At 40.6% G+C, this 25,143-nt stretch overlaps 1 protein-coding gene across 4 annotated transcripts in view; it reads right to left on the bottom strand.

Moving 5' to 3' along the window:
• LOC126277931 (multidrug resistance-associated protein 1) overlaps positions 1-25,143 on the bottom strand; it is a 342,566-nt gene that overhangs the window by 164,098 nt on the left and 153,325 nt on the right. For all 4 annotated transcript variants that reach the window (XM_049977512.1, XM_049977511.1, XM_049977509.1 and 1 more), the window contains exons 3-6: positions 16,871-16,984; positions 2,781-2,957; positions 2,559-2,684; positions 1,708-1,848 (exon numbers count right to left, since the gene is read on the bottom strand). In XM_049977512.1, coding sequence (XP_049833469.1) covers positions 1,708-1,848; positions 2,559-2,684; positions 2,781-2,957; positions 16,871-16,915 — 489 coding nt within the window. In that variant the 5' untranslated portion in view covers positions 16,916-16,984. The remainder of the gene's footprint in view (positions 1-1,707; positions 1,849-2,558; positions 2,685-2,780; positions 2,958-16,870; positions 16,985-25,143) is intronic.

Raw genomic sequence — 25,143 nt, 5'->3', positions numbered from 1 at the left:
TCTGAGGCAGTATGGAGGTGCAGAGCCCCACGTCAGGTTGGCTGATGCTTTAAGGTGCTGGTGGGGAGGGGTGGGGGGGAGGGGGGGGATTTGCGGGCTGACTGCAGAGAGAGAAATAGAGTGCTGTGACAACCTTTTAAGAACTCTAATCTTCATATTCAGAAGAATTCTCAGCAAGATCGCTGGGATGCCAACTACTTTTCATCTCATTACCAGTCTTGGGTAAACTATGTTTTTGGTCTATCTTCTCTCTCCGAGTGCTACTCCCAGTGTTTGACTTTACAAAGCTGCTACTGACTACTACCTCTATTAGCTCTCTCCCACGAACACTGACACACAATTCTGTTGTGCCAACGGTTCAATCATTGGCCTGCCTTTCTCTCTCTCTCTCTCTCTCTCTCTCTCTCTCTCTCTCTCTCTCTCTCTCTCTCTCTCTCTCTCTCTCTCTACTATTAAAAGTTCCCTTCAGTGTAGTAGTGTAGTCTGAATGCTATAGAATAGCGTTATTCAGACCCTTGAGTTCCTAGAGTCTCCTGTCAAAAGTATCCGTATATCGAGAGACAAAGCTGTGCCTCATATAGGTACCTTGTGGTTGGCGTTTGACGCTGATTCAAAAAATTAACTGCCATCACTGGAAAATTTGTCTTCTGCATTTGCTATTAACCACTCAGGAATTGCAGAATGACCTGTAATCCCTTTCTCCCTCTCTTGTACCAGGACATGACAGCTCTTCCAGAGTGATTAGGGCCTAAAGAAGGTAGTTGGACTGGTCCGACAGAGCCGCAACATTTCCATTACAGCCTTAGTTCAGTGGGATTTTGAATTGTTGGGAACAGCAGTGGAACACAGAGAGCTTCAAATTTTATAATGTTCAAGATATGCAAATACTGAATCAGATCCACAACCCATTTTCAATTTTTCCACTATCATGTAGATTATGCTCCACCAGTCTTCAAACATCAGGGACACCACTTCTCTTGCAGTTACCGGTTCTTCACAGAGGATTAGTCTACCACTTGGTTCTTTGTCACTGAGATGTGTTTGACCAGACAAAGTGTGTGCGCTGCCTAACCATTTTCATATGACACCTCCACCAACTCAACGCTGACTCCTGCATCATTGTTACCCTTCGAATTCAGAAAATAAATTACTGCATGACGCTACACTTTATCAATGAGATACACCATTTTGTTTTCGTTTCTCTAATAGAGTACTGCGGCTTTGTGGCATGGGGATTTCATTCAGTATGTACCAGGTTTGCAGGTATGCTCCTTCAAGCAAACAGAAAATTAAATAATTTATTATTCCATTTCGAGTGATAAATAGAACTCTCACTACCCCTATTAATATATGCCATTCCTCTGGTTTACATTTATACAGAAATGGTGGTGGTTACAGATAAAACTGTAATTGCAACTTCCCTGAAAAACCAGTTGGCAGGTATCATCAGTCATTAGAAAAAAATACATATGGTCAAAATCAATTGGGTTTTATTTCACAATAGGGCATCTGTAGTGCCCCTTCAGTAATTCTCCAAAGTGACATTCTAACCCCATTATCATAGAAGCTTTTATCACTCCTTCCTTTACTCAATTATTGAACGCCTAAAACTACCACAGTTGCCAGTTCAAATACGTGATAGAGTCTCAGCAATAAGCAAACAACTTTCATATCTCACACACTTTTCTGGTATGTGTTTTAACTTACTGTGTTTTCATAAGTTAATGCTATCTGTGCACGGTACTGCACTGCACCACAAATTGCAAGGAGTAACCAGAACAGGAACAGCAATCCTGATGTTCGCATGCCTCTTTTACGGTTGTAGAAGAGGAGAGCACCAGCTAGGCACTGCAAAAAAAATATGAAAAGAATAAAAATTAGTAAGCTGTTCTCATCTTTCACAGCAACTGACTTGCACATCATTTGTAGAACTGAGTGCTAATGGCACTAACTGAAATAAAAAATTATAATAAATTATGTTCTTGTATTGCGAATAGTCTCACACAAAGTAATTTTGTCATATTTACTTGGGAAGGAAGCTTCTGTTCCCAAGCAATTTTCCTCAGTAAGAAGAATTACAAATTAGGTATGTACATTTTATCATCTAAGAAAACTGTTCAAGTGTACAGTGTATTATTACTGAAAGGTGTTTATGGTTGTTAAGCTTTTTCCCCATTGTTTCTGTCTGGGACATTTCTCTGGAAGTCTCCACCAAGTTCTTTTCTTTCAGCTCTTTCTCAGCTGATGTTTATCCTGTCATTTACATAATCCTCTACAATAATCTCAAGTTCACAATGAATGAGCATATAGTTGTACATTCTCCACCCCCCCCCCCCCCCCCTGTCCCTCATATTAGCTCTTCATGTTGTGGTTTGTCTTGTTGTTATAGTTCAGAGTGTCCCATGAAAACATCTGAAATTTTGCCACTAGAGCAGAAACTAATACAGTAGCTACCTATATCATTAAAGGCTACATTAAATCAACAGCTTTGCTAAAACTTATGCATGAACATGAATTATTACGATTGTTACTACTATTACAGTTATGTTTGTACTTACAAATGTCATAATTTTGATTATGGGAACGAATATGTCTACTGGATGCACATCCTCGTTCAGTGAAATCAGATGAAATGCATTCCCCAGATCTGCGACAGTCAGTACAACCAAAATTAATGTAATGACCTGAAAAAATTTAAAAAAAAACAACATTACACTGTACACTATGCTGCACATATGCACATGACAAAACTGCATTATTGTCTTGTACAGTTTACATACTAGTTTTGTTGCATTGAGCCAGTTCCACGGAACATTCCTTGTCTTGCTGCTTAACAGGTAGTAGGTCTCCAAAGCAGAAAAAGTCCAGAGAAAAACACAAGGTACCCAAACAAGAACAGTCCTTTGGAAGCAATCTGTCAAATCAGGATCCTCTGTGTGCCATGTTAAGTTGGTATCCTAAAGAGAAAGAAAAACAATCAATGATTTTCTTACCAACTACTTAGTGTTGCTGACTACAAAGTACACAATTTTCGTGTAACATTATTTATTATACTTACACACACACACACACACACACACACACACACACACACACACACACACACACACACACACACAATTCCAGAAACATAGTTCACTGTTCCACAAAATGAGAGCAAACTGAAATGCAAGGCAGGCATAACATTTTTTGTCAATTTATCCATGTCATATCCATCTGGGCATCAACAAATTACACACACAGTTTCATTTGGAGTGTTCACAGTTATCTTTAGGTGCTTGTTACTTTTTTATTTTGATCTCATAATATGAGTTTCTGCAGCCTTTCTGTGTCTGGTAGGAGAGTGTTGCAGCTTTTTATCCATTGATTTGTATCAGCAGCAAATTCACCAGTTTCAGAAAAATCATCTGTTAAATCTGATCCTTTGTGCCTACCATTTCCTCCATTTTAAATTTAGTTAACTTCCTGTGGCATCATAGTATCTTAGTATATTGTGAATATATCTGTTCTGTTATTCAATGTGTAGAACGGGTTGTCTTTCGTACCATAATGTTTTAGTTACATACCAATTTAGGATCTAGTAACTTGATTTAAAGACTTTTGGAAGATTTCAGAAAATGTCAACAAGTAATTTTCTGGTACCATTTTTATGCACTAATACTACATTTCCCAACACTTCAGCATAACAAACCACAGTTACCATACTGCTGATACAAAAGTGATGACATTATCCTAACTTTCAGAATGTTTAAGATCTTTATTTCCTACTGAGATGTTCTGTAACTGTGAAACGGACTCATTCCACACAGCATACGGTCATAATTATGACCCAGGAAACATGCAACTAATATTTCTATCATGGACGAGGTCTTGATGTATCTGTTCTATGTGGATGGTGATTCTGTTAACTCAGGAAACACTGCCTGCACTCCATACACAGCCAGCCACCTAGGTAGTGGCCTCCAGCATGTAGTGCATCTCTGACCCACTTAGGGGGACCCTAAAATTCTCCACCCTATGGCGTGTGTGCAGGAGGTTCTTGCTCAACTTGTCACAGAGCCTTTGGAAGTGTATGGTTGAAGCCTACTAAGCTCAGAACCAGAGGTCCCTGAGCAGTTCTGGCAACAATGTGACAGGTTGTGAACTTCTTTGAAACCCTATGAGTAAAACTGGTCTTCTCAATCCTCTTTGCTGAAACTACACGAGCAATGCTGATCTTTTCAAGCCTTTCTGCCAGTTGCTGAACTGGTCTAAGTGTAACCTCAGATCCACAGTGACATCATTCATTCCAACATGCACCACATTCTGCATTTGGAAGCACCTTCTTTCCTCAAATGACTTCCAGAATAGCCTCTTCAACATGTTAAGTGAGACCTCCAGACATACACACAGAAAGCACATGGTGATCCCTCCCATCTCTTGCTGTTATTTACCTAAAGGGTAAAATTATTTGCAGTACTTCTGAACTGCTGCTGATTAACACATCCCAATACTTTTGAATTTGCCTCCCCTTGACACAGATCACGCAAGGTTTCTCAACAGATCAATTGTCCATTCTGGCTGCAGGTTCAGTTTCAGTGGAAGACTGAACATCCAACTGGTTGGTAAGAGTTATGGGTGTAATACTTTTGAGTTCTCCCTGGTCCCTGCCTCCTCTGTAATGGACCTAAGCAACCACCAATGACAAGCTACTCACATTATACTGTTTGGGAGGATAGTACCTGCAATACATTTGATATCTCTAGAATATTTCTCAGCATTCTGCCTAACACACCCATTCAGAGCAGATTCCACTTGCTTGACAGGTTTCACATTTCCAGCTGGTTACGAACAGCAACTTACTCATTCTGTGCCCGAGAACAGCGTTCACTATGAGCTGCATTTTTACTGATGCAATGTTCATCTTAACACTAAATAGCGAACTTCAAATTAACCTTGCTGATATTGTTTTATTTTCAGGATCTGTTACTCTGTAAGCACTGCAAGTTCCCTTTAAGATATGAGGCTACTAAGTTCAAGAACGTGGTTTGTGTAAGTTACAAAAGGAAACCTCCAATGTTTTGGTAACAATATCAGTTTATGACAAATACAGTATTAACCATTCACTACACAGCTTTTCATATCTGCAACATGGAACGAAACTAAATTTTCTCAGTGTCTTTGCCAGTTTAACCATGAAGACCCCTTTACACAAGCGCAAGAATTTGCCACTAGTCCATACCACTGTCAACTTTGACGACATTCCCTGTGGACGCAGAAACTTCAGTTTGGCATGAATTGCCATCTTTAAAGTGTCTGTACACGTGGCAAAAATGAAAATAATATTTATATTCGTGATTCAGTAACAGTGGTGAATGTGTCTGTATTCATGTATGTTTCTGCTAATTAACAAGTAAGTAATATTCTGTTTGCACACCTGCGAAAGTATGCGACATGGTTTTAGTTTGTTCTCAACTCTTACATTATACAAATTCCAATTACATGTTTTTTGTTTCAGTTTCCTGTACAGTTGTTGAAAAGAAATTACTGTGATGGATTCCTCTTTGTATTGGGGTAATGGAAAACTTAAGGTTTTGACATCAGATGCATTCATGGCGATGGTTTGCCCTTCCGAGAGTGAAGATGAGCTGGAATTTGATGTTTCTGACTAAGATCCATCAATTAATGTCCAAGAACTTTATCTCCAGATAGCCATAGTGACCCTGGAACTGATATCCAAACAGAACCAATTTCAAATATATCCAATACAGCTACATGATATGTTCAAAGGAAATTCTCCATCTCTTCTGGAAATTTGAACTAAAATTCCTATTGCCAAAAGAAGAAATATTAAAAAAACAACAGGTTTATGGAAAAGCAATGTTTTCCTTCCTCTCCTGACAAGTTCCCATTCACAGAAAGAACAAATTGGAGCTATCAGTTCTAGAGCTATCTACACAATACCAATTTTTTTAAGTATTTCATCACTGATGAAATTATATCAAAAATTGTGGATGAAACAAATTTATATGCTATTCAACAAAATCCAAACAAGCCAATTGATTGTACAAATTACGACATCTATAATTATTTTTATAGCATATGCATCATCAATGCTTTGACTCCACCAGCCAACATCCATGATCTATGGAATGATGTATTTGGAATTGAGTAAGTAAAACAGACTATGTTACACAAGTACTTCAAGAGATTGCATAGTACTTTGATCGCTTCAGGTTGTCATTGAAAAGCAGACTCCCCAAGGTCCTGAAAGTGACAAACTACACAAAGTAAGGCCAATATTAGACTACTTGAACCAAAGATGTCTTTCAGTACCCATGGGTGAACGTCTTTCAATTGATGAACAGAATTGAGCGATCAAGGCAAGACAGCACACAAAAATATATATGTAAGATAAACCACACAAATGGGATTCCAAACACACTATGCTTTGTGGTGACTTTGCGTTTGCTCACACATTGAAAATTTCCAGCAGACAGCAAAATGACCTTAAATTTCAAGCTGATGAGGAACCTGATATTGGAGCTAATGGAAATGATGTTATTTGGCTGTCAAGAGAAGTGCCAAGACACCAGAATTACAGGTTACATTTTGACTAATATTATACTTCTCTAGATTTAGTGGTGTATTTGTTCCAGAAAGGAGCTCTGTGTATTGGTACAATTCAATGCAATAGAATTCCTAACTGCAAGTTCAGTGACGAAAAGAACTCTAAAAGGAATCACACAGTTATTCAGAAGAATTCACAACAAATTTTTAGTCAGTTGACATTTCTACTGTTTTGTACAACAATGCTGGTTTCCTCTCCACTTTTGTAGGAGAACTTCCAAAATAAGAAGTGAGAAGATTTGATTGAAGTAAAAGGAGCACAAAATGGTGCCTTATATAGCAGTAGTCTCTATACATTTCCCACGTGGGAAACGTTTATTTGCTTGACAGCAATACAAGAAGACGCCACATCAAGATAAGATCAAAGAGATGGTACCTTCGTCTATTTTTTCACCTGCTTCATGCAATGGTAATAAATTAATGGTTACTGTACTGAAGAAAGCTTCTTGAAAGAGCACCAATAGACACACCCATAAATCAAAAGAGGTAGGCCAGGGGCCAAGAAAGCATGGAAGACCATGCAGCTTGGACCCAACAGAGAGCAAGAGAATGAAAGTTAAATGATCTTCACTACCATTAGAAGATGTACAACTGGATCCAGTAAACCAATAGCCGATTTGGAATGAGAAAAACATGAAAAATCCGGAGTGTAAAGGCTACACATTTGTTTCATGTGAAACATGTAATGTAAATTTGTGCTTGATTAAAACAAATATCAGTTTCACCTCATTTCACTAAATGAAATCTCTTAAACTTATTTTGATTACAATACATTTAAGTTTTTTTCTCTATTGTTGCAATTTTGATAGTTTTGTTTCAACATTTTGTTTTGTAAGAAAAATATGAAAATATTTATTTGAAACCTTATTTCATGGATTTCACTTACTTGCACGCGAAGACACTCCTAGTAAATTGTTTGCAATTGTTGTTAAGTCTATAGTTTAGAAATTTTTCAGCGTTTTGCTCTTGAATTATCACTTGGTTTGATTATGAATGAGCCGCTTTGCATATGTGCTGAGTGTCAAAGAATAAAACTTATCACTTGGTGTTGGTGTTGTTGTTGTTGTTGTTGTTGTCAATGCTACTCTATCCTGTGCAAGCTGCTTCACCTCCCAGTACCTACTGCAACCTACCTCCTCCTGAATCTGCTTAGTATATTCATCTCTTGGTCTCCCTCTACGATTTTTACCCTCCACACTGCCCTCCAATACCAAATTGGTGATCCCTTGATGCCTCAGAACATGTCCTACCAACCGATCTCTTCTTCTAGTCAAGTTGTGCCACAAACTTCTCCCCATTCCTATCAAATACCTCCTCATTAGTTATATGATCTACCCATCTAATCTTCAGCATGCTCCAGTAGCACCACATTTCGAAAGCTTCTATTCTCTTCTTGTCCAAACTAGTCATCGTGTTTCACTTCCATACATGGCTACACTCCATAGAAATACTTTCAAAAATGACTTCATGACGCTTAAATCTATACTCGATGTTAACAGATTTGTCTTCTTGCTTTCCTTGCCATTGCCAGTCTAAATTTTATATCCTCTCTACTTCGACCATCATCAGTTATAATTCCACTATATATGCGCGCCACTGAATATGTACGAAGTGTCAAAAACTTCAAGTCGAAGATTTTTTAAAATATTTTTCCAATGTTCTGTAACCCGTCATAAATGTATATCAAATTAAAGTTACTGAGAAGAAGAATAATCGGATGATGAACGGTTAGCAATTGTCTAAGCTGGAATCTCAATGGAATCCCATACGACAGTTATAATACGCGGTAAACAAAATATTGCAGTACTGAAGTTTAATTCTCGAGGCTTTACCTCATGATTGTAAAATTTGGAATCCTGACATAGAAGACACAGGTCAATGAACATAGGAAGTGTTTATAACATAGTAATAACTTGAGTACATGCTCGACAATACTAATGAAATGATTTTCTATGGAGATATTGCTGTGGGAATTTACAGAACACACACATGTAGCTTATACTCTTTTATGGAATATTTTACGCGTAACACACTGAAGCCACCGAAAATTCTCGATAATAGGGATAATAATAGTTTTCTTAAAATCGTCTTAAATTATTAATTATGTCATTTTAGGCTCCTAATATAGTTTTTACCGCTAATTTTAGTACTCTTGTATAAAAACCGAAAAGAAATTCAAATAATTTGAAAGCCCGCTAAAATGCTCCATTCAAGTAACGTATACCTTGACGTCACTGGCTAGCTCGCTACTCCTACTGTCGTAAAACAGGCACCGAATTACATGCATTTGCATCTTTGGCTCCTTTTCACCGGTTATTACATATTTTAACTAGAAACTAACGGCGATGCATATTTTCGCTCCATGTTTACAATATTTAAAAAAAAATTAGGTGGGCGGTCTCTAGCCCGCTGTGGTTCTGATGTGTGTCAGATTGACCGCGACCTATAACTGCGTTCAATCGCTAATCGAGAGGCCACTGCCTAGCGAAATCATTACAGACATTACGGATGAGGGACAGAAAAATGTAGGCAAGAGTCAATGCTACTGCACCCGCGCCCCCGGTTAATCTGAAGCGATGTCATACCGTAAGCGTCGGCAACTAAATTAAACTAAGCAAGCTTTTTGTAGCACGTCCATTGTTTCAGTTTATCTTTCTATTTACTTGTACACAGTTAACGTGTCTACCGCTGTAGTGTGTGACGTGCTGTGCGCCATGTCGCCCGAAAAAAGAAACGCCTTTTCGTGGATAGCTGATCATCCTGGAACATTTACATATGACAGAATTTTTTTATACTGTCGAGTTTGCGAGAAAAACCGTTTCGTGCAAAGAGTGTTTCAAATAGACCAGCATATCAAGACAAGTCTTCATATCGCAGGAATGCAGAGGAAAGGGCCACGACGACAACTTCTGACAACAGCAAGTTGCAGCAGCAAAGATTTGGACAAAGAAACAAAAAACGTCGGTTTAACATGGAGCTATGTGAAGTATTCATTGCTAGCAATATTCCTCTTCACAAACTTACAAACCCTATCCTCAAAGGCTGCCTGCGGAAATATTGTTACAAGCAAAATATACCAGATGAATCAACAATGCGTAAAAATAACATACCGACAATTTACGTACGCGTTCTGGAAGAAATACGCAACGCATTCAAGGACAGCATTATCTGGATTTCAGCTGAAGAAACTATAGACACTTGTGGCAGTTACACTGCGCTTTAAAGGAAGAGCCTCCTACTTCCTATTTAGCGGCTTGCAAAGAAGTAAATCATTCTACTATAGCCAGATTTGTTAATGAAGGTGTTAGAAAAATATTTCCAGAATCTTCTGCAAGAAAGGGCGTTTGTGTTTATTTCAGATGCCCTTCTCTATATGATCAAAGCAAGAAAAGCCCTCCGCGTTTTTATCGAAATTTGATCCACGTGATGTGCTCTGCTCATGGAGTGCATCGCCTTAGTGAAGAAGTAAGTTCCACGTTTGTGAATGTAAATAATCTGGTTTCATCCACAAAGAAAGTGTTTCGAAAGACTCCTGCTCACATTAAACCTACAAAGAAAAACTACCAAATGTGTCTTTACCTCCCGAACCAGTGGGTCTCGTTGGGGTACGTAGGTCAAAGCTGATTTTTTTTTTTTCAATTAATGTTTCGAGACCAATAGAAGAGTAGTAAACGACTTCTATGGCAGTTTGCCACCGCATGGAAGCTTTTACTGATTCCGGTATTACGAGAGACACTGATGTGATCAGCTCTCTCATTTTTCCATATACCTACAAGTATTAAAAAGCTTGGAACTCAAGATTTGGCGTCGAATGAACCTATTCAGTTAATGAATAAAACTGTTTTAGTAAACTCCTTGTTGCCAAGAAAACTTAAAAGTATGAAAATATTTGAAACAATAACCCAGGCTTTGAACCTTTCTGCCAAGTGGATAGTTTTATTAATGGGACGGGTGAACCCCACCAGAAACACTTAAGCGCCAACATAGCACCCAAATTCAAACACTGCCCAGTTACATCAGTTTATGCAGAAAGGTCCTTTTCTGCTTATAAAAGTGTTTTGAGTGATCGAAGACCCAATCTTACCACCGAATATTTGGAACAGTGCTACGTCATTATGTTTACAATAGTAGAAAAATTTGAAATAAATTGTAAATAATGCTTTGGTCCAGTTGTATTAATTAAAAGTTAATGCTGTTCAAAAAATTCAAAAAAATGCCTCTGTGTCCTGTAGCAACGAGTCTTCGCATGCTGGTACAAGGCAGCCACCGAGGTGAGAAAACTTCATTTTTCCTCCTCATGACTCTCCTCCAATTGAACGTTTGCGGCCTTCGATCCAACAAAGAGGATATACAGCTGCTTTTAGAATCGCAGCGTCCACCTGACTTGTTCTCTGCCTCAGGAAACAAAATGGCATCCTCACAGCCGCTTTTTTTCGTCAGTCCGTTTTGACCTCCCCTCGAGATCGGCATGAGAGTCATGCTGCTCAAACTGGGTGGAATTCATAGTCAACCCATCTCCCTGACTACCCGTCTTCAAGCTGTCGCAGTCCGCCTTTCCTTCCTCGCTTGACATTTTCCCTATGACACGTACTCGAGCGGCAATTCCCCGTGTGTTACCTGTCTGCTGACTCCAACTCCACCTGCGTGTGCACCCAAATGGTAGCTTAGTCAAGTCGACTAGAGGCTTTACTCCTCCCTGGCGACCTTCGACGAACGTTTCCCCAGTTGTGATGAATTGGTGGAGTATCTTACAAACGTTATTCTTAGCGCCACAGAACGCTCCTCGTACTTCCTCTTTACCACATCGTGTCTCGGTCCCTTGGAGGACTGAGGCATGCCGCGACGCAATTCACGCACGGAGTCGTGCCCTCCGCGTTTTTAACTGTCATCCTACGATGGCAAACTGCATTCATTGTAAACAGATGCGTGCAGTGTCGTCGCTTTCCATGGGATAGTAAAAAAGTTAGCTGGATTTCATTCACTTTTTCTTTTAACAGTTCCACTCCCTCTTCCGTTGTGTGGGCCAACCTCCGGCAGCTTTATGGGACCAAAATCCATTCCCCAATTTCCCGCCCGATAGTAGCAGACGTATTTATCTTCAACACCTTGGGCCACCATTTTACGGAAATTTCGAGCTCCTCCCACTGTCACATTACCTTCCTCCATGGAAAACGAGCAGAGAAGGCCCGAGCGATACCTTTCTCTTCTCGGAATCGTGAGTGCTACGATGCTATCTTACGAGGGAGCTAGATCATCCCGATCCTCTGGCCCAGACCCTGTTCACATTCAAATGTTGTAGCGCCTCTCTCTTGCGGCCATCCACTTTCTGTTTACTACGTACAACCGCTCTCCGGATGGAGGGCGCGTTTGTCAAACGCTACCGTGAAGTCATTGTAATATCCTTACCTAAGCCCGATAAGGTATCTACCACCAAATTTCTCTCGCCAGCTGTGTTTTCAAGGTGATGGACCGTACGATTAATGCCTGGCTGGTATGATGGCTCCAGTCTCGTCACTTACTAACCACCGCCCAGTGTGAAATTCGAGCGCGCCATCCTGTTGCCCTCGTCACTTGTCTACCAATGCCGTGAATGGTTTTCTGCGGAAATCCCAGACTATGGCCGTATTTTTCGATTTGGAGAAAGCCTTCAGTGGCCGCCTGCCCTGTCTCCTTCAGGAATTTTAAGAAGACCGAGTTTTCAAGGTAAGTGTGCGTTCTGCCTTGTCGGACACCTTTGTCCAGGAAAAGGTGTGTCCCAGGGATCTGTCCTGAGTGTCGTCCTCTTTGCTGTCTCAATCCCCGGCTCCCTTTTTTTTGGCCATTTTGCCGTCTACTGCAGTTCTCCACGGTCTTGTCTCATTGAGCGGCGTCTTCAGTGATGTCTCGATCGTCCCCACGCATGGAATCTTGACAACGGTTTTCGTTTTTCTACTGGCAAAACCATTTGTATGATTATCTTGTGGTGCAACTGGTTTCGTCCACCGTCTTTACATCTTGGGCATGTTGTCTTCCGTTCACTGAAACCACGTAATTCCTGGGGCTCATGCTCGACAGGAAACTTGCTTGGTCCTCCCACGCGTCTTACCTGGCAGCCCACTGTATGCCCGCCCTCAGTGCCCTACGTGTCCTCAATGAAACGTCCTCGGGTGCAGCCGGCCGAAGTGGCCGTGCGGTTCTAGGCGCTGCAGTCTGGAACCGCGAGACCACTACGGTCGCAGGTTCGAATCCTGCCTCAGGCATGGATGTGTGTGATGCCGAACTACAGCTGTCCTTGACTTTCTCCTCAGAAGATATGCATGCCGTTTATCATGCTTGGCCATCCATCCTATGCCTTTTTCTTCGGTATCTCCTTTGGTTGTCAGTTTGGGGCGTGTTCCTCTGCTCTGTTACCTCCTGGAGTTCGCTTTTGGCTCTTGCTCCAGCAGCTTAACTTCACGCTACCTGCAACTTTCCCAGAGGGTTTGAACCCTTCACCGCCTCGGCTTATTGCGGCAGACCGTGTTCATCTTGGCCTTCATCACTCCAGCTTCCCTCTATCACCTTCATTTTCACGGCATTCGCATGGAACTTCGCGAAAGTACTATTGTTTACACTGACGGGTGTTCGACTGACCGTGGTGTCGCGTGGACCTTCGTCATTGGCGCCGATGTTTTTCGGTATCGACTTCCAGCACACTGCACAGTATTTACAGCAAAGCTCTTCGCTCTGTATCAGGCCACGCAGTACATACGGCGACAGGCTTTTCTATTTTGTCATCTGCTCAGGCTCTTTCAGATCTCTTCAAAGCCTGTGTGTGGTGTATACCGTCCATCCCTTAGTACAACTGGTCCATGAGAGCTGTCGCTTGCTCACTCTTGATGGAGCCTCTGATTATTTTCCTATGGGTCCTGGTCACGTCGGTCCGACAAGAAACGAGCCTGCTGCCAAGGCTGCAGTAGTCGTACCTCAGCCCGCTAGTTCTTACATTCCCTCAGATTATCTCTGTGTTGCAATCTGCTAGCAGGTGGTGTCGCTCTGGCATCAACGCTGTCCTCCCTTCATGGCAACAAGCTCCAGATTCTTAAGCCTCTCCCGGCGGCTTGGCTGACCACCTCTCTGCCCTCTCGCCGTCAGGAGGTCATTTTAGTTAGGTTAAGTATTGGGCACTTAGCCATCGCCATTTGTTTAGCGGTGCTCCCCAACCACGTTGCGCACATACCGTTTAACTTTTAACTGCCCGCCATTTCCTGACGGAATGCCCTTTTCTTTAACCGCATTCGTTCCCGTTTGTGTTTGCCGTCAGAGTTATCAGCCGTTTTAGCGAACGACGCACGGGCTGTCTAACGCGTTTTGCTTTCTTACTCGTCGTAGCAATAAATCGAAGGCCATTTGATGTTTAGTTCTGGACCTCCGTTTCCCTATGGCGTATTTTATAGACTCTTCTGCACGTCCCTGTTTCCAGCTCTCTTCTGTTGACTGGGATTGACGTGTAGTCGTTTAACTCATCTCTGTCTTCGTAATTTAAAGTTTTTGACATGGGCGCGTATGACCCTAGTTTGTTTTTGTTTTGGGGCGCAAAAACAACAACAACAACAACAAATAAACCTCCAAGATATGCTTCCCACTGTTACACACCGAGAGGTGGCGCAGTGGTTAGCACAATGGACTCGCATTCGAGAGGACGAGGGTACAAACCCGCGTCCGGCCATCCTGATTTAGGTTTTCAGTGACTTCCCTAAATCGCTTCTGACAAATGCCGGTATCATCCCTTCCCTAATCCAATGGGACCACTATTACAAGGCTTTCAACGATAAAACTCTCATTGAAAATTGGCGTATCATATCAGGCTCCTAATTTGGTAGCTCAGGTGTAAGAGAACTGAACTGAAGCATTTTGTAAGATCGTATCCATAGGTCGCTATTTCAAATCCGACCCGATTGAATATATTAACTTATTTGACATGCGACTCGACAATCATTTCATATTCAAATTTACGAAACTTAACTACACCGTTCAGAAACAGTATTACTGCGTACTCCTTGCTGTTTACTTGGGCTTACATTTGCAATCGTTCACTCAAGTCGCGTTCTGAAAGATATTTTGTAATAAATATAACCAAATACCTTTTACTTTATTAGAAACGATGTACTGTCCACCTAGGACCCTTGTTGTTTAAACCTTCAAAGATGCGTCGTTTTGCATAAAGAAAAAGTAGGTCTGCTTCAGAGAATGACAGTTTAGACGCACAAACTACACAGCCCTTACGTTTGTTACCCCTGCATCTTGCTTGCAGCTTGCTTTATTTCTCTCCGTATAGAAAATCTTATCGTCTTACACGTAGTTGTACTGTAGACGTATATATACACACTACTAGCAATGCTTTCCAAAAAAAGTGAATGAGTAAATGCATTTATTCTCTATTGTCCATTTCTCACATTACGATTAATGTGAAGCTGTATATAACACATTCCACCATCGAAACAACTGCTAAAATGAGTTGTTACTAGTGCTATTTTCGTATTTCGTGTGAAATTTTTAAAAATAAATGACACTTCATGGGTTCAAACATGTGACTTTTTGAACCGCAGGCAGATACACTATTCGTTACGCCAGCGAGCGCCTGCTAGAGTGGTGTGTCTACCGAGGTTCTTTTATAGAAGAAGCCACAAAAAAAAAAAAAAAAAAAAAAAAAAAAAAAAAAAAAAAAAAAAAAAAAAAATGCCAAGAATAATTTTACTGTGCTGTGGATCGTATGACTGGTAGTCCACAATCCAGTTATACGAACTCATTTGCAGAAGTTCTACCATTCTCTAGTTCTGAGCGAGTTTAATGATATTGCAAGCAGCAGGGAAAAGAATTTCCACCGTTGCTCATATCGCCGCTCTAATAGCGTGGAGCATGAACTCGTCAACTTTCGCAAGGTTTCCACTATCAGCGTTCACAAACAAAATTTCTTCTATTGTTATCTGAAAGTTTGACTGCGTTTCCCATAACTAAATAGCTAAACTGTATGGGGAAAAAATACGTAAAAACCTCTTAACATCACTTAACACTACTGTAACATACGTATAGCTTCGTTTTACTCCTAGCTTGTGACGTCACCAGAGCTTCAGCCAGTAGAAGTGGTTTTTCGATCACGTGACCGAACCTTGATACTTCATTATTTTTAATGCTTCAATTATGTTAAAGTAACAGATTTTTGTGAGAATACTGACCGTAAATGCTATTTGGATGTTATAATCGATCAGAATAACACCCGAACCATGTTTTTAACGTAGGAAAATAGTCATACCTTTTTCGTGTATATACACAATGAAATTAAGGAACGATTGTTTTTGAACGAGGATAATACTGCTGTCAAGAGTTATGTTTATAATCCACGTTAGAATTTTGTACGCCACTCACAAATGTCCAAATATACACGTATCTCATGACCGTCTTCGCAGGCTTGATGAGTCCCATCATCTACCCTATTCGTAACTCTAATAATCTCAAAGCAGCCATGAGTTTCAAGCCCCTTCTCCACAGTCGTGGACTGGTTCTATAATGCCTTCTGAACTGATGAAGGCGATCCATATTACCATTCACTCATCGAAGAGGGTTTCTACATGAAAAAAATTCAGAATTTCACACTTCTCCTAAATGATAGTTATTTATCATACCCATTATTTAATGTTGGCTATACAACGAGGAATCACGTTCACGGTACAGGTTTCGTTTAATAAAAACTGCTCCTAAGGTTTTTGTTTCCGAAGATATTTAAATGGTATTACAGCAGATAATACGATTATACTAACAAAAGTTGGGATAGCTACACAAGTCTAACGCGAACATACTTCGAAATAAAAGTATAGTATAGTAACGCATATAGATATTTTTATCGGCCCAACGGATGAAAACATCCCAAACTGACTCCTGTAAATTATTGACTTGTTCCAATACTATAAAGGATGTACATAGCACCAACTGACACTTGACTAAAGTACCAACAAACAAACTTACCATATGGTAATACTTTAACAAATGAAATGCACAAAAAAACTGCTGATTAGGGCATACTTTATTTTTCCCAGCAGCTTGTCACACTTCTAAACTGAACAGGCTGGACAAATATGATATGGATAGCAAGGTAACAAATTATTCATGGGAAATACATTACTGTCTAGTACTGACATGATAACGAGGTTACGAATGATGCATGGGAAATCATTTATGTCTAGTATTATCGGCACTGTAATTTCTGATAATTTCTAAGTTAAGCAAAGGAAAGATTATAACTCACCCAAAACGGCGAACCGCAGAACCGGTCTATGGATTCGAATGTCATGTTGGCCTTCTGTTGTACGCTGCTATCTGTCCTTTTTCTCCTTTACCATCATCCACTCCCTGTTGTCACCTGTAAATGCATCACGTATGACTTTTTACATAAGACTGTCCAATAGAGCAACGTGAAAAAACTATCCAAGTAATATTTTAATTGTAGTAGAGAGCCTACCGTAATTCTTCAGGGATGATTTTTTAGCGTATCAGTGCACTGTTTGCAACTTTTGTGTGTTTTAATGATTAATTGTGTCAGGACTCTTATGTTAATGTTACAAATATTTCTTACATTTTTTCTACGAAACTATTTTAAGTAAATCTCGCATTTAAATTGTTATATTAATTCCACCGATTTACTAAGTATATAAAAGTAGCCAGCGTAAAAAGAAGGGGTGGGGGGGTGTATAGAAGCCTAATCTTCACCTGATGGTAAAGAATAAGGTGTAGCCTCTACTTCTATTTGCTTCATTCTAAAATCTGGAGGGTGAATCAAAAAGCTGATTGAGGGCGAAATATATTTTGCAAATTTAGATTATATTCGATTAAACGCAGAGGAAACTGCATCGTTTACATGTCACAAGCACTGTATGAGTTCAGACAGAATTGGAACCGCGGCGCTGAATGCAGCCTGCACTTTGAAAATAAGCGTAACTGCTTGAAATCAGAAGCAACACGTTTGCATACCGAGTGTGACGGCTGTCAAAATGGGGTGAGTGCATCATGAAAAGTACTAATAAGGTTACTGACGCAAAATGCACTTTAGAGCAGAGTGTACGCTTGCTTTACGGCAAATTCAACTTTCTCGCCACAAAAAACACTTCTACAGAAGAAAACCAAAACCGATACTTGTAAATAACACTGGAACATATTTATTTTTTCCACTGATATCTAAATGTGCATTTGGTAGCAGTAATTCAACCTTTGGTCAACAACTAAGCAACAAGAAATTTGGAATTTTAGTAGCGGGAAACGTAGGTAAATGGTAAGACAAGTTTCTCCTATCATTCTAGCAGCCGAGCGTTGTTATTTTATCACCAAGTGGAAAATTAACTAGCCGCTTTTGCTTGAAATTACCAAATGAGAAAATTATACTGAAAATATCTATTGCCAACAGGAAACAAATCTGCAGCTGTCTCTTAGCGTGTTCATCACAGTGATTTACAAAACTAACTAACTATCGTCTTGGATTATGAACTACACACAATAATATAACCCGCTGAATAGGCAGCGGCTGGGAAGAGAAGTGGCTGAAAGCCAATTTTGAGTTATATAATAACGTTATGTGCAATAGTTCATTTTTTCGTAAATATGTTTACCGTTACGTGAACAATGGCAAATAGCTAGACCAAAGAGATTATTATATTTCTGTGATCGGTAGTTAAGTGTGTCTGAACAGTTATTTGTTTTTATACACACTGCAACGTAGAAACAGCTTTACAACCGCCTGCAAGTCACTTTAATAACTACTTCTAGTTCAACTTACGGTTTTTCCAATACTGTTTCATTCGATCAGACTCATCTCCGATCTTTTTACTGCAGTTTTCTTTTGGATTTGCTCTAGATCTACTTCCAAAATGTTCTTGCGAAACTTCTCTGTTTAGAGTTGTGTGGTTCTCGACCTTCATCTTTTTCAGATCATTTCTGAGTTCTTGTACCAAGAATTTTTTTCTGGTTGACTTGTTAGAAAATTCTATCGCGTACCTTGTTTTCATTCATGCATGGCAATGTACGTAAAATATTCTGCGTTATCTCAGGACCACCTACAATTCAGTTCAATTCCTGTATTTTCTTGCAGCTATGCACGGATCCGTTTTAGTGATAGGTTATTTTTCTCGTTTTCCTTTGTTGCCGACGATTCCTATTTCTTCTTTATTAATGAAATCCATGTACTCGGCGGCTAAAGAAAATACTTACTTTACAACTGTAACAATGATGTAATTTACTCGAGCAGAAAGATCTATTTTACACATCTCCACGCGACTGGCTGGTCATTTTTATCTTCTTTGCACTAAATTTATTTACGTCTCCAATATGGTCGTTATTTCTTCACTACGTTTCGTAGTTTTGCAATTGTGGACAACTTAAATTTTTCCAACGTGCGATAAATTTCTAGCATATTTTATATTTACTCTGTGTTGTCTGTATAAGACACTTAAAGAGTTTGCTTTTTTCTGCAATTTTCACTCTCTGCAGACGATGTTACAAGATTGTCAGCGAAAACTGAAGGCAGAATTTTTGAATCTCGTTTATACCGGAACTAAGGACAGAAAATCAAGCGCATGGATGCTTCATTGCAATTTAGAGGTAATATTTGAACCAAGTCACTAATTACGTAAGAACAACATAACCAGTAGAAAGTTCGGGCATTTACAATATTGTTCCAGCTACGTTATTAAATGCTTCGGATTTCGGTATCTGTTATATCTCTTATTATTCCTTATGTGCACAGCGACAACGCTAAGCACTCAAGGGCTTCAAGGAAGGTAATGCCAATGTGGTAGATTAATCTCTATCATATAAAGAAATGTCTTGGCTGACTCACGATACATAGTACAAACTGCTAAGGACAGAAACTTCAAATTTGGAGAGAGTGTTTATCTTACACTATGGGCATCTTTTTTTCTCTAAATTCCACACCTAAGGGGGTTAAACAGGGGATAGTAGCTTCTTTTTGAAAGTATGTCGCTGTTAAGGCACAACATTTCTGGAAATTCAATCCCTACTTAGTTGAACAGTGGGTTAATTTTTTTAAATAAATTGTTGAACTACAAAAGCTTTTTTTAAAAGCTACTTCTACGAATATCGGTATTTGACTTGTCGGTTAGAATAAATAGATGGTGTTTTTTTAATTCAACCTCCCAGGGTGTGAAATGGGGGAGGAAAAGTTCTATGAAAATATTTCATAATGACAGCATTTTTAAACACTAAATCAATGAAAATTTTATATTTAGCTTCTAGGTTAGATATGAAAAAACGAGTTTGTGTTTTTTGAAACTCAGTTCCTAAATGGCTGAAATATCGTACGCAATTTTTTAATAAAAACACTCCGTTGCATTACAATATTTTTAGAGCTAAATCTATGAAAACTGAATGTTAATGTCTTGGTTAGGAATAAAGAAATGTGTGTTATTGGGTGAAAGTTTCTATGGAAGTGTGACCACCAAACTCAGTGACAGGAGTCACAAAGACATCCGACTCCAGCTACCAAAACCGTTTTTTGTTTGGCATTACATTCGAAATAGACCACGCAGCAAATTATTTTTTTCTTTCTTAAAAAGAGAAATATAAAAGCCCGTGCCTTTTCGCTCAGTTTCCGCCTGCCGAAAGCCCCTGTTAGACCTTTAAGTGGTTCGGCAATTTCTTCCGAAGCATTTTGTGTGTCTTCGACCACTCCATCGTTAATATAACTGAAAGAATCATGACAAAGGTAGGGTTTGCGCGCAGAACAGACTCTCAAAGCTAATGTTCTCTTTCTAGTGAGCGCCGAATCTGAAGACATGACGGTTCGCTGAACACACAACCAGCTCTACAATGTTAACTGAACACCACGTTAACACCGAAATGTAAGAAGCGCAAGGCCCATGGGTATGGAAACAGAACGACGACAACGCTTTCAAGTAGTCTGGCAGTGAACTTTGAATACAAGAAAATTTGGCGCGAAAATCCGCATTTTTAATTAGATATATCCAATTAATGAGAATTTTAGGCTCGTAATCTAATAGTAAAGTGCGTGTCTGGAAACAGGTTAGCACTCTACGGTGAGCAATGGTGTACAGCTGTAATACTTGCAGAAGTCATCATCATACAGTAGCTCCCACTAAGGTGACGACGATGACTGACCATCAAGCATTCCCTGTGGGAACCCCAGTTCTCTGTATGTACTGAATCTATCCGGACCTGACAAAGTATGAGGGGCAGGAAGTTCTGGATAAAATGGTTAACGCCCTCGTAAGCTCTACTTACGCAGAGGAGACAAGTTAAGGCGCTAGGTGGTGATTTAGGCCTTCTGCATGTCAAAGAACACAGCGGTCACGTGTTGGCGATACGCGAAAATCTTGCACAGTGCAGCTTCCAGAAGATTCAGCTGGTCTGTGGTGGACAGGAATGCCCGAAAGCCATTTTGAAATTACGAGGGCTTCCAGGCACGTCGGTTGGCCATCCTTTAGAATCATTTTTTTGTTGGAGGCATTGGTCGATAATTAGCCAAAATGTTAGTCTCTCTTCCCGGTTTCAGGATTGGAGTAATAAACCTTCCCGCTGATGACGTTATGTCCCCTTCCCGCCTAACGCAACTAAAAACCCCGAAATGCGCCGTATCGGTGGCGACTGATTTTCTTGTAAATATTCTGGGCAACATTAAGCAGTGTTTGACACTTTTTAGCGGTTTCCCGAGCCTACGTTTCATTACAGAACACCAAAGAACTTCATACATTTTCACGGTGCATAGGGACGACAGGACCACATTAGCACGACTGGCGTGCCAGAGAAAGCTTATGTCCAATGAGGTTTGAAAAAAGAACTACACGAGTTAATCATGTAAGACGGAGTATTGGCAAAGAGAAGTGGACACCATCGGTGCTCTACCGTACCTATTGTCTCATCAGCGCTAGAGTAATGACGAAATATCTGATAGGGCTTTCCAGTGGCGTCTGCTGTAGGTACATTGCACCACACAACCAATTGCCGAGTGGACTTTTGTTCATCGTAAGTTCAAACCTAACGTAAAAAGCATGGAGGCATATGTCAACCGCCTCACAGTCGGCGTGTTTTGTGCGTCAACGTTGACAGTTGACGCTGCCATGTCGCCAGCCTACACGCTGCTGCCACTGCTAGTGGGACGCGTAACGACTGTAGTGCTGCACTTCGACGGTTCAACCCTATCTTCGGATTGCCGACACATTTTGCTTAATCTAGACGATCGACCGACTCGTCTTGTGTAAGGCTCCAAGGCCTACTTCGGTAGCCGAATGTTTACATAACTGTCTGGTAGAACAATATTTGGAGTGCACGAGCGGATGTTAATAGTAGCTCGTGCCTACACGGTGATAGTGTTCAATCAGTATGTTGTCAGCTTTCCTGGAAACAATGTGGAGTAAATTCTGTAAGAACAAGTGGGCGATACCTACGTTGGATACCGATGGAAATTACGAACATTTTCTTGTTTTATGTTCAAAGCCGCAGCTCTAAATGCAAAAAGACGTAAAGTGAGTGAGATGTACTATGAAACTTCGATACGCACAGACTGCGTTTTAAAGCGGTAATTTAGTATTATGTAATTTACTGGATAGCGTATTGCAGGATACCGGTAACACCGTCTGGAGTCCATTTTTCGCTTGAAAGCCACATGGCTGGAGCTTGCGCTACATCAAACGTTTATTATTTAATTTCACGTTTTCTGAGCCCCGACGATGTAAAGATGGTGATCGCCAATCAAGATTTTCGTGGATGCTATACACTTTTTAAGGTTTCGTCTCACTGTTACAGGTTTTTTTGAATGGACTACTAGATGGCACTAATGAGATGGGACAATCTTAAAATTTGTCATTTGTTATTGTTAACACAATCTTAGCTCAGAAACTGCCCCCCCCCCGACTAGTTTGTTTACAGCTAACGGTATTTTCTTCTGATAGCTGTAACTCCCACTTTACTTCGTCCTCAAGCTTGCATTCTGTCCTGTTTGGTCCTAGTTACACCAAAGCACCTCGTCTGTGTGCTTACTAGACGCAACGGAAGAGCGGCACGATGTCGCTATGTTGAGCTGTTCCCGCAGCGATGCAACCACATCACAATACATCTACGTATCCACCTAGCAAAAAACCAGACCTTTTATTTTATGTTGTACGTTTTGTTGATTGCGTATGAATGGTATTTTTATTGTTGTAAAGGTATTTTCTCACAAAAGTAACTAGGGCAGCTAACTTAATAATTGAATTACGTGATTAATTTGATTTCTTTTCAGAAATGTCACTGTTCGTTCCAATTGACGGAAAATCATTGAGTGAAACAGAAGTAATATCTGGTGCTCCCAACGAAGTGTTATACGCCCTTTCCTGTTCCTGAGCCCTCTTAGATTGTTTGCAGATGTTGCTGTCATTTAGCGTTTTAAAAGTCATCAGATGATCAAAACAAATTGCATATCGCTTTAAGCAAGATGGTAGGAAAAGTGGCAACTGACTAAATAATGAAGTGTGACGTCATCCACAGCAGTACTAAACAGAATCCATTAAATTTCGGTTACGGGAGAGGACACACAAATCTAAAGGCTGTAAATTCAACTAAATATTTAGTTACAATTAAGATTATTCATTCGTAATTGTGATACCTATCAAAGAGATAGTGTTATGCAGAAAGCAAACCGGAGACTGATTTATTAGCAGAAAATACAGAAAATTTAACAGGTCTGCTAAAGAGACTTTACACTATGATTGTCCGCTCTCTTCTGGATTATTGCTGTGAGGTATGAGATCCGCATCAGAAGATCGGATCGACGAAGAACATCGAGAAAGTTAAAAAAGCAAGTAGTTTTTTATCATCGCGAAATGGGGGGAGTGAGTGCCCTATGGATGTGATGCGCGAACGGAGGCGGCAACAACTAGAACAAAGGAGTTTTTCATTGCGAAAGGATCTTCCCATGTGAAATTACTGTTTGGCGCCCACCTAGATAGGAAGTAATGATGATGAACCCATCGCCAAATTGGGTTTGACATCATTGCCTCATCCGACAATCCAGACATGGCACCCTCTAACCTCAATCTCTTTGCGCTGCCTGAAGATTCTCTACGGGGAACACGCTTTGAAGAGGACGAGAGTTCAGTCATGCAGTGAAAACGTGGCTACGCCTACAGGTCAAGAGCTTTTACCAGCAGGGAATACATGCTCTTCAACAGCGTTGGCGTATGGCCATAGAACGTGATGGAGGCTATGTAGAAAAATTGGACATGGAGGACACATGTTTGTATTGTCACCAATTTCTGACTCTTAACCATAAATATGTTCTCAGAAAAAAATGTGGGGCATTACTTATTGAACGACCCTTGTAAATATCATAACCTGAAGACGGAATCGATACACCACAAAAAAGCTGAAAAGGACCATACGTACAGGCCAAAAAGCTGATCTAATCATTTGCAATGCATATGGCTCGCATAGTTTCATGAAGCTATGTTACAAACTATTCTTTCTCAACACAGTGGCCGGACGAGGGATAACAAATGTAATGTCATCTGAACTCTAGTGTCAGAATTGTGGAAGTTGTTCATGGAGAGTTTTAGTGTAGCGGTACAGAGAATTTGTTGACTTCAGTGACCAGTTACAGAGAACACCCACCTCTACATGATTCCTATAGAATTCCCAGTTAAACGCCCAGCAGTGTGTTTCATCGATCCACCTTCGAGCAATTTCTCTACAATTCCACTTTCGAAAAGCGCGTGGGAGAAACGAATACTTGAATCTTTCCGTGCGAGCTCTGATGATATGATGATGTAATGATCATCATCTGAGACATTTGCGAACCATTCAAGGAAACATCATCGCTATGGACTTTCTAAGCCGAAGGCCCACTTGTGTACCCTTGATGACTACACGACATAATGCTTTGCGCCTCGCCTGGGCCCGTCAACACCGGCATTGGACTGCTGCTGATTGGGAACATGCTGCCTGATGGAGCGAGTCGCGTTTCGAATTGTATCGCTCGGATGGACGTGTACGGGTGTGGAGACAACCTCATGAATCCATGGACCCTGCATATCAGCAGGGGACTGTTCAAGCTGGTGGAGGCTCTGTAATGGTGAGGGGCGTGTGCAGTTGGAGTGTTGTGTGACCCCTGATACGTCTAGATACAACTCTGACACGTACGTAAGCATCCTGTCTGAACACCTGCATCCATTCATTTCCATTGTGCATTCCGTTGAACTTTGGCAATTCCAGCAGGACAAGGCGACACACCACACGTCCAGAGTTGCTACCGAGTGGCTCCAGGAACACTTCTGAGTTTAAAATCTTTCGCTGGCCACCGAACTCCCCAGACATGAACACTGAGTATATCTGGGATGCCTTGCAACGTGCTGCTCAGAAGAGATCTCCACCCCCTCTACTCTTATGCATTTATGGACGGCCCTGAAGGATTCATGGTGTCAGTTCCCTCCAGCACTACTTCATACATTAGTGGAGTCCATGTCACGTCGTGTTGCGGCACTTCTGAGTGCTCGCGGGGGCCCTACTCGATGGTAGTTTCTT

The sequence above is a fragment of the Schistocerca gregaria genome, chromosome 6 (assembly GCF_023897955.1).
Source record: "Schistocerca gregaria isolate iqSchGreg1 chromosome 6, iqSchGreg1.2, whole genome shotgun sequence".
Taxonomy (NCBI): Eukaryota; Metazoa; Arthropoda; class Insecta; order Orthoptera; family Acrididae; genus Schistocerca; species Schistocerca gregaria.
This window is presented reverse-complemented; position numbering and strand designations above follow the sequence as displayed.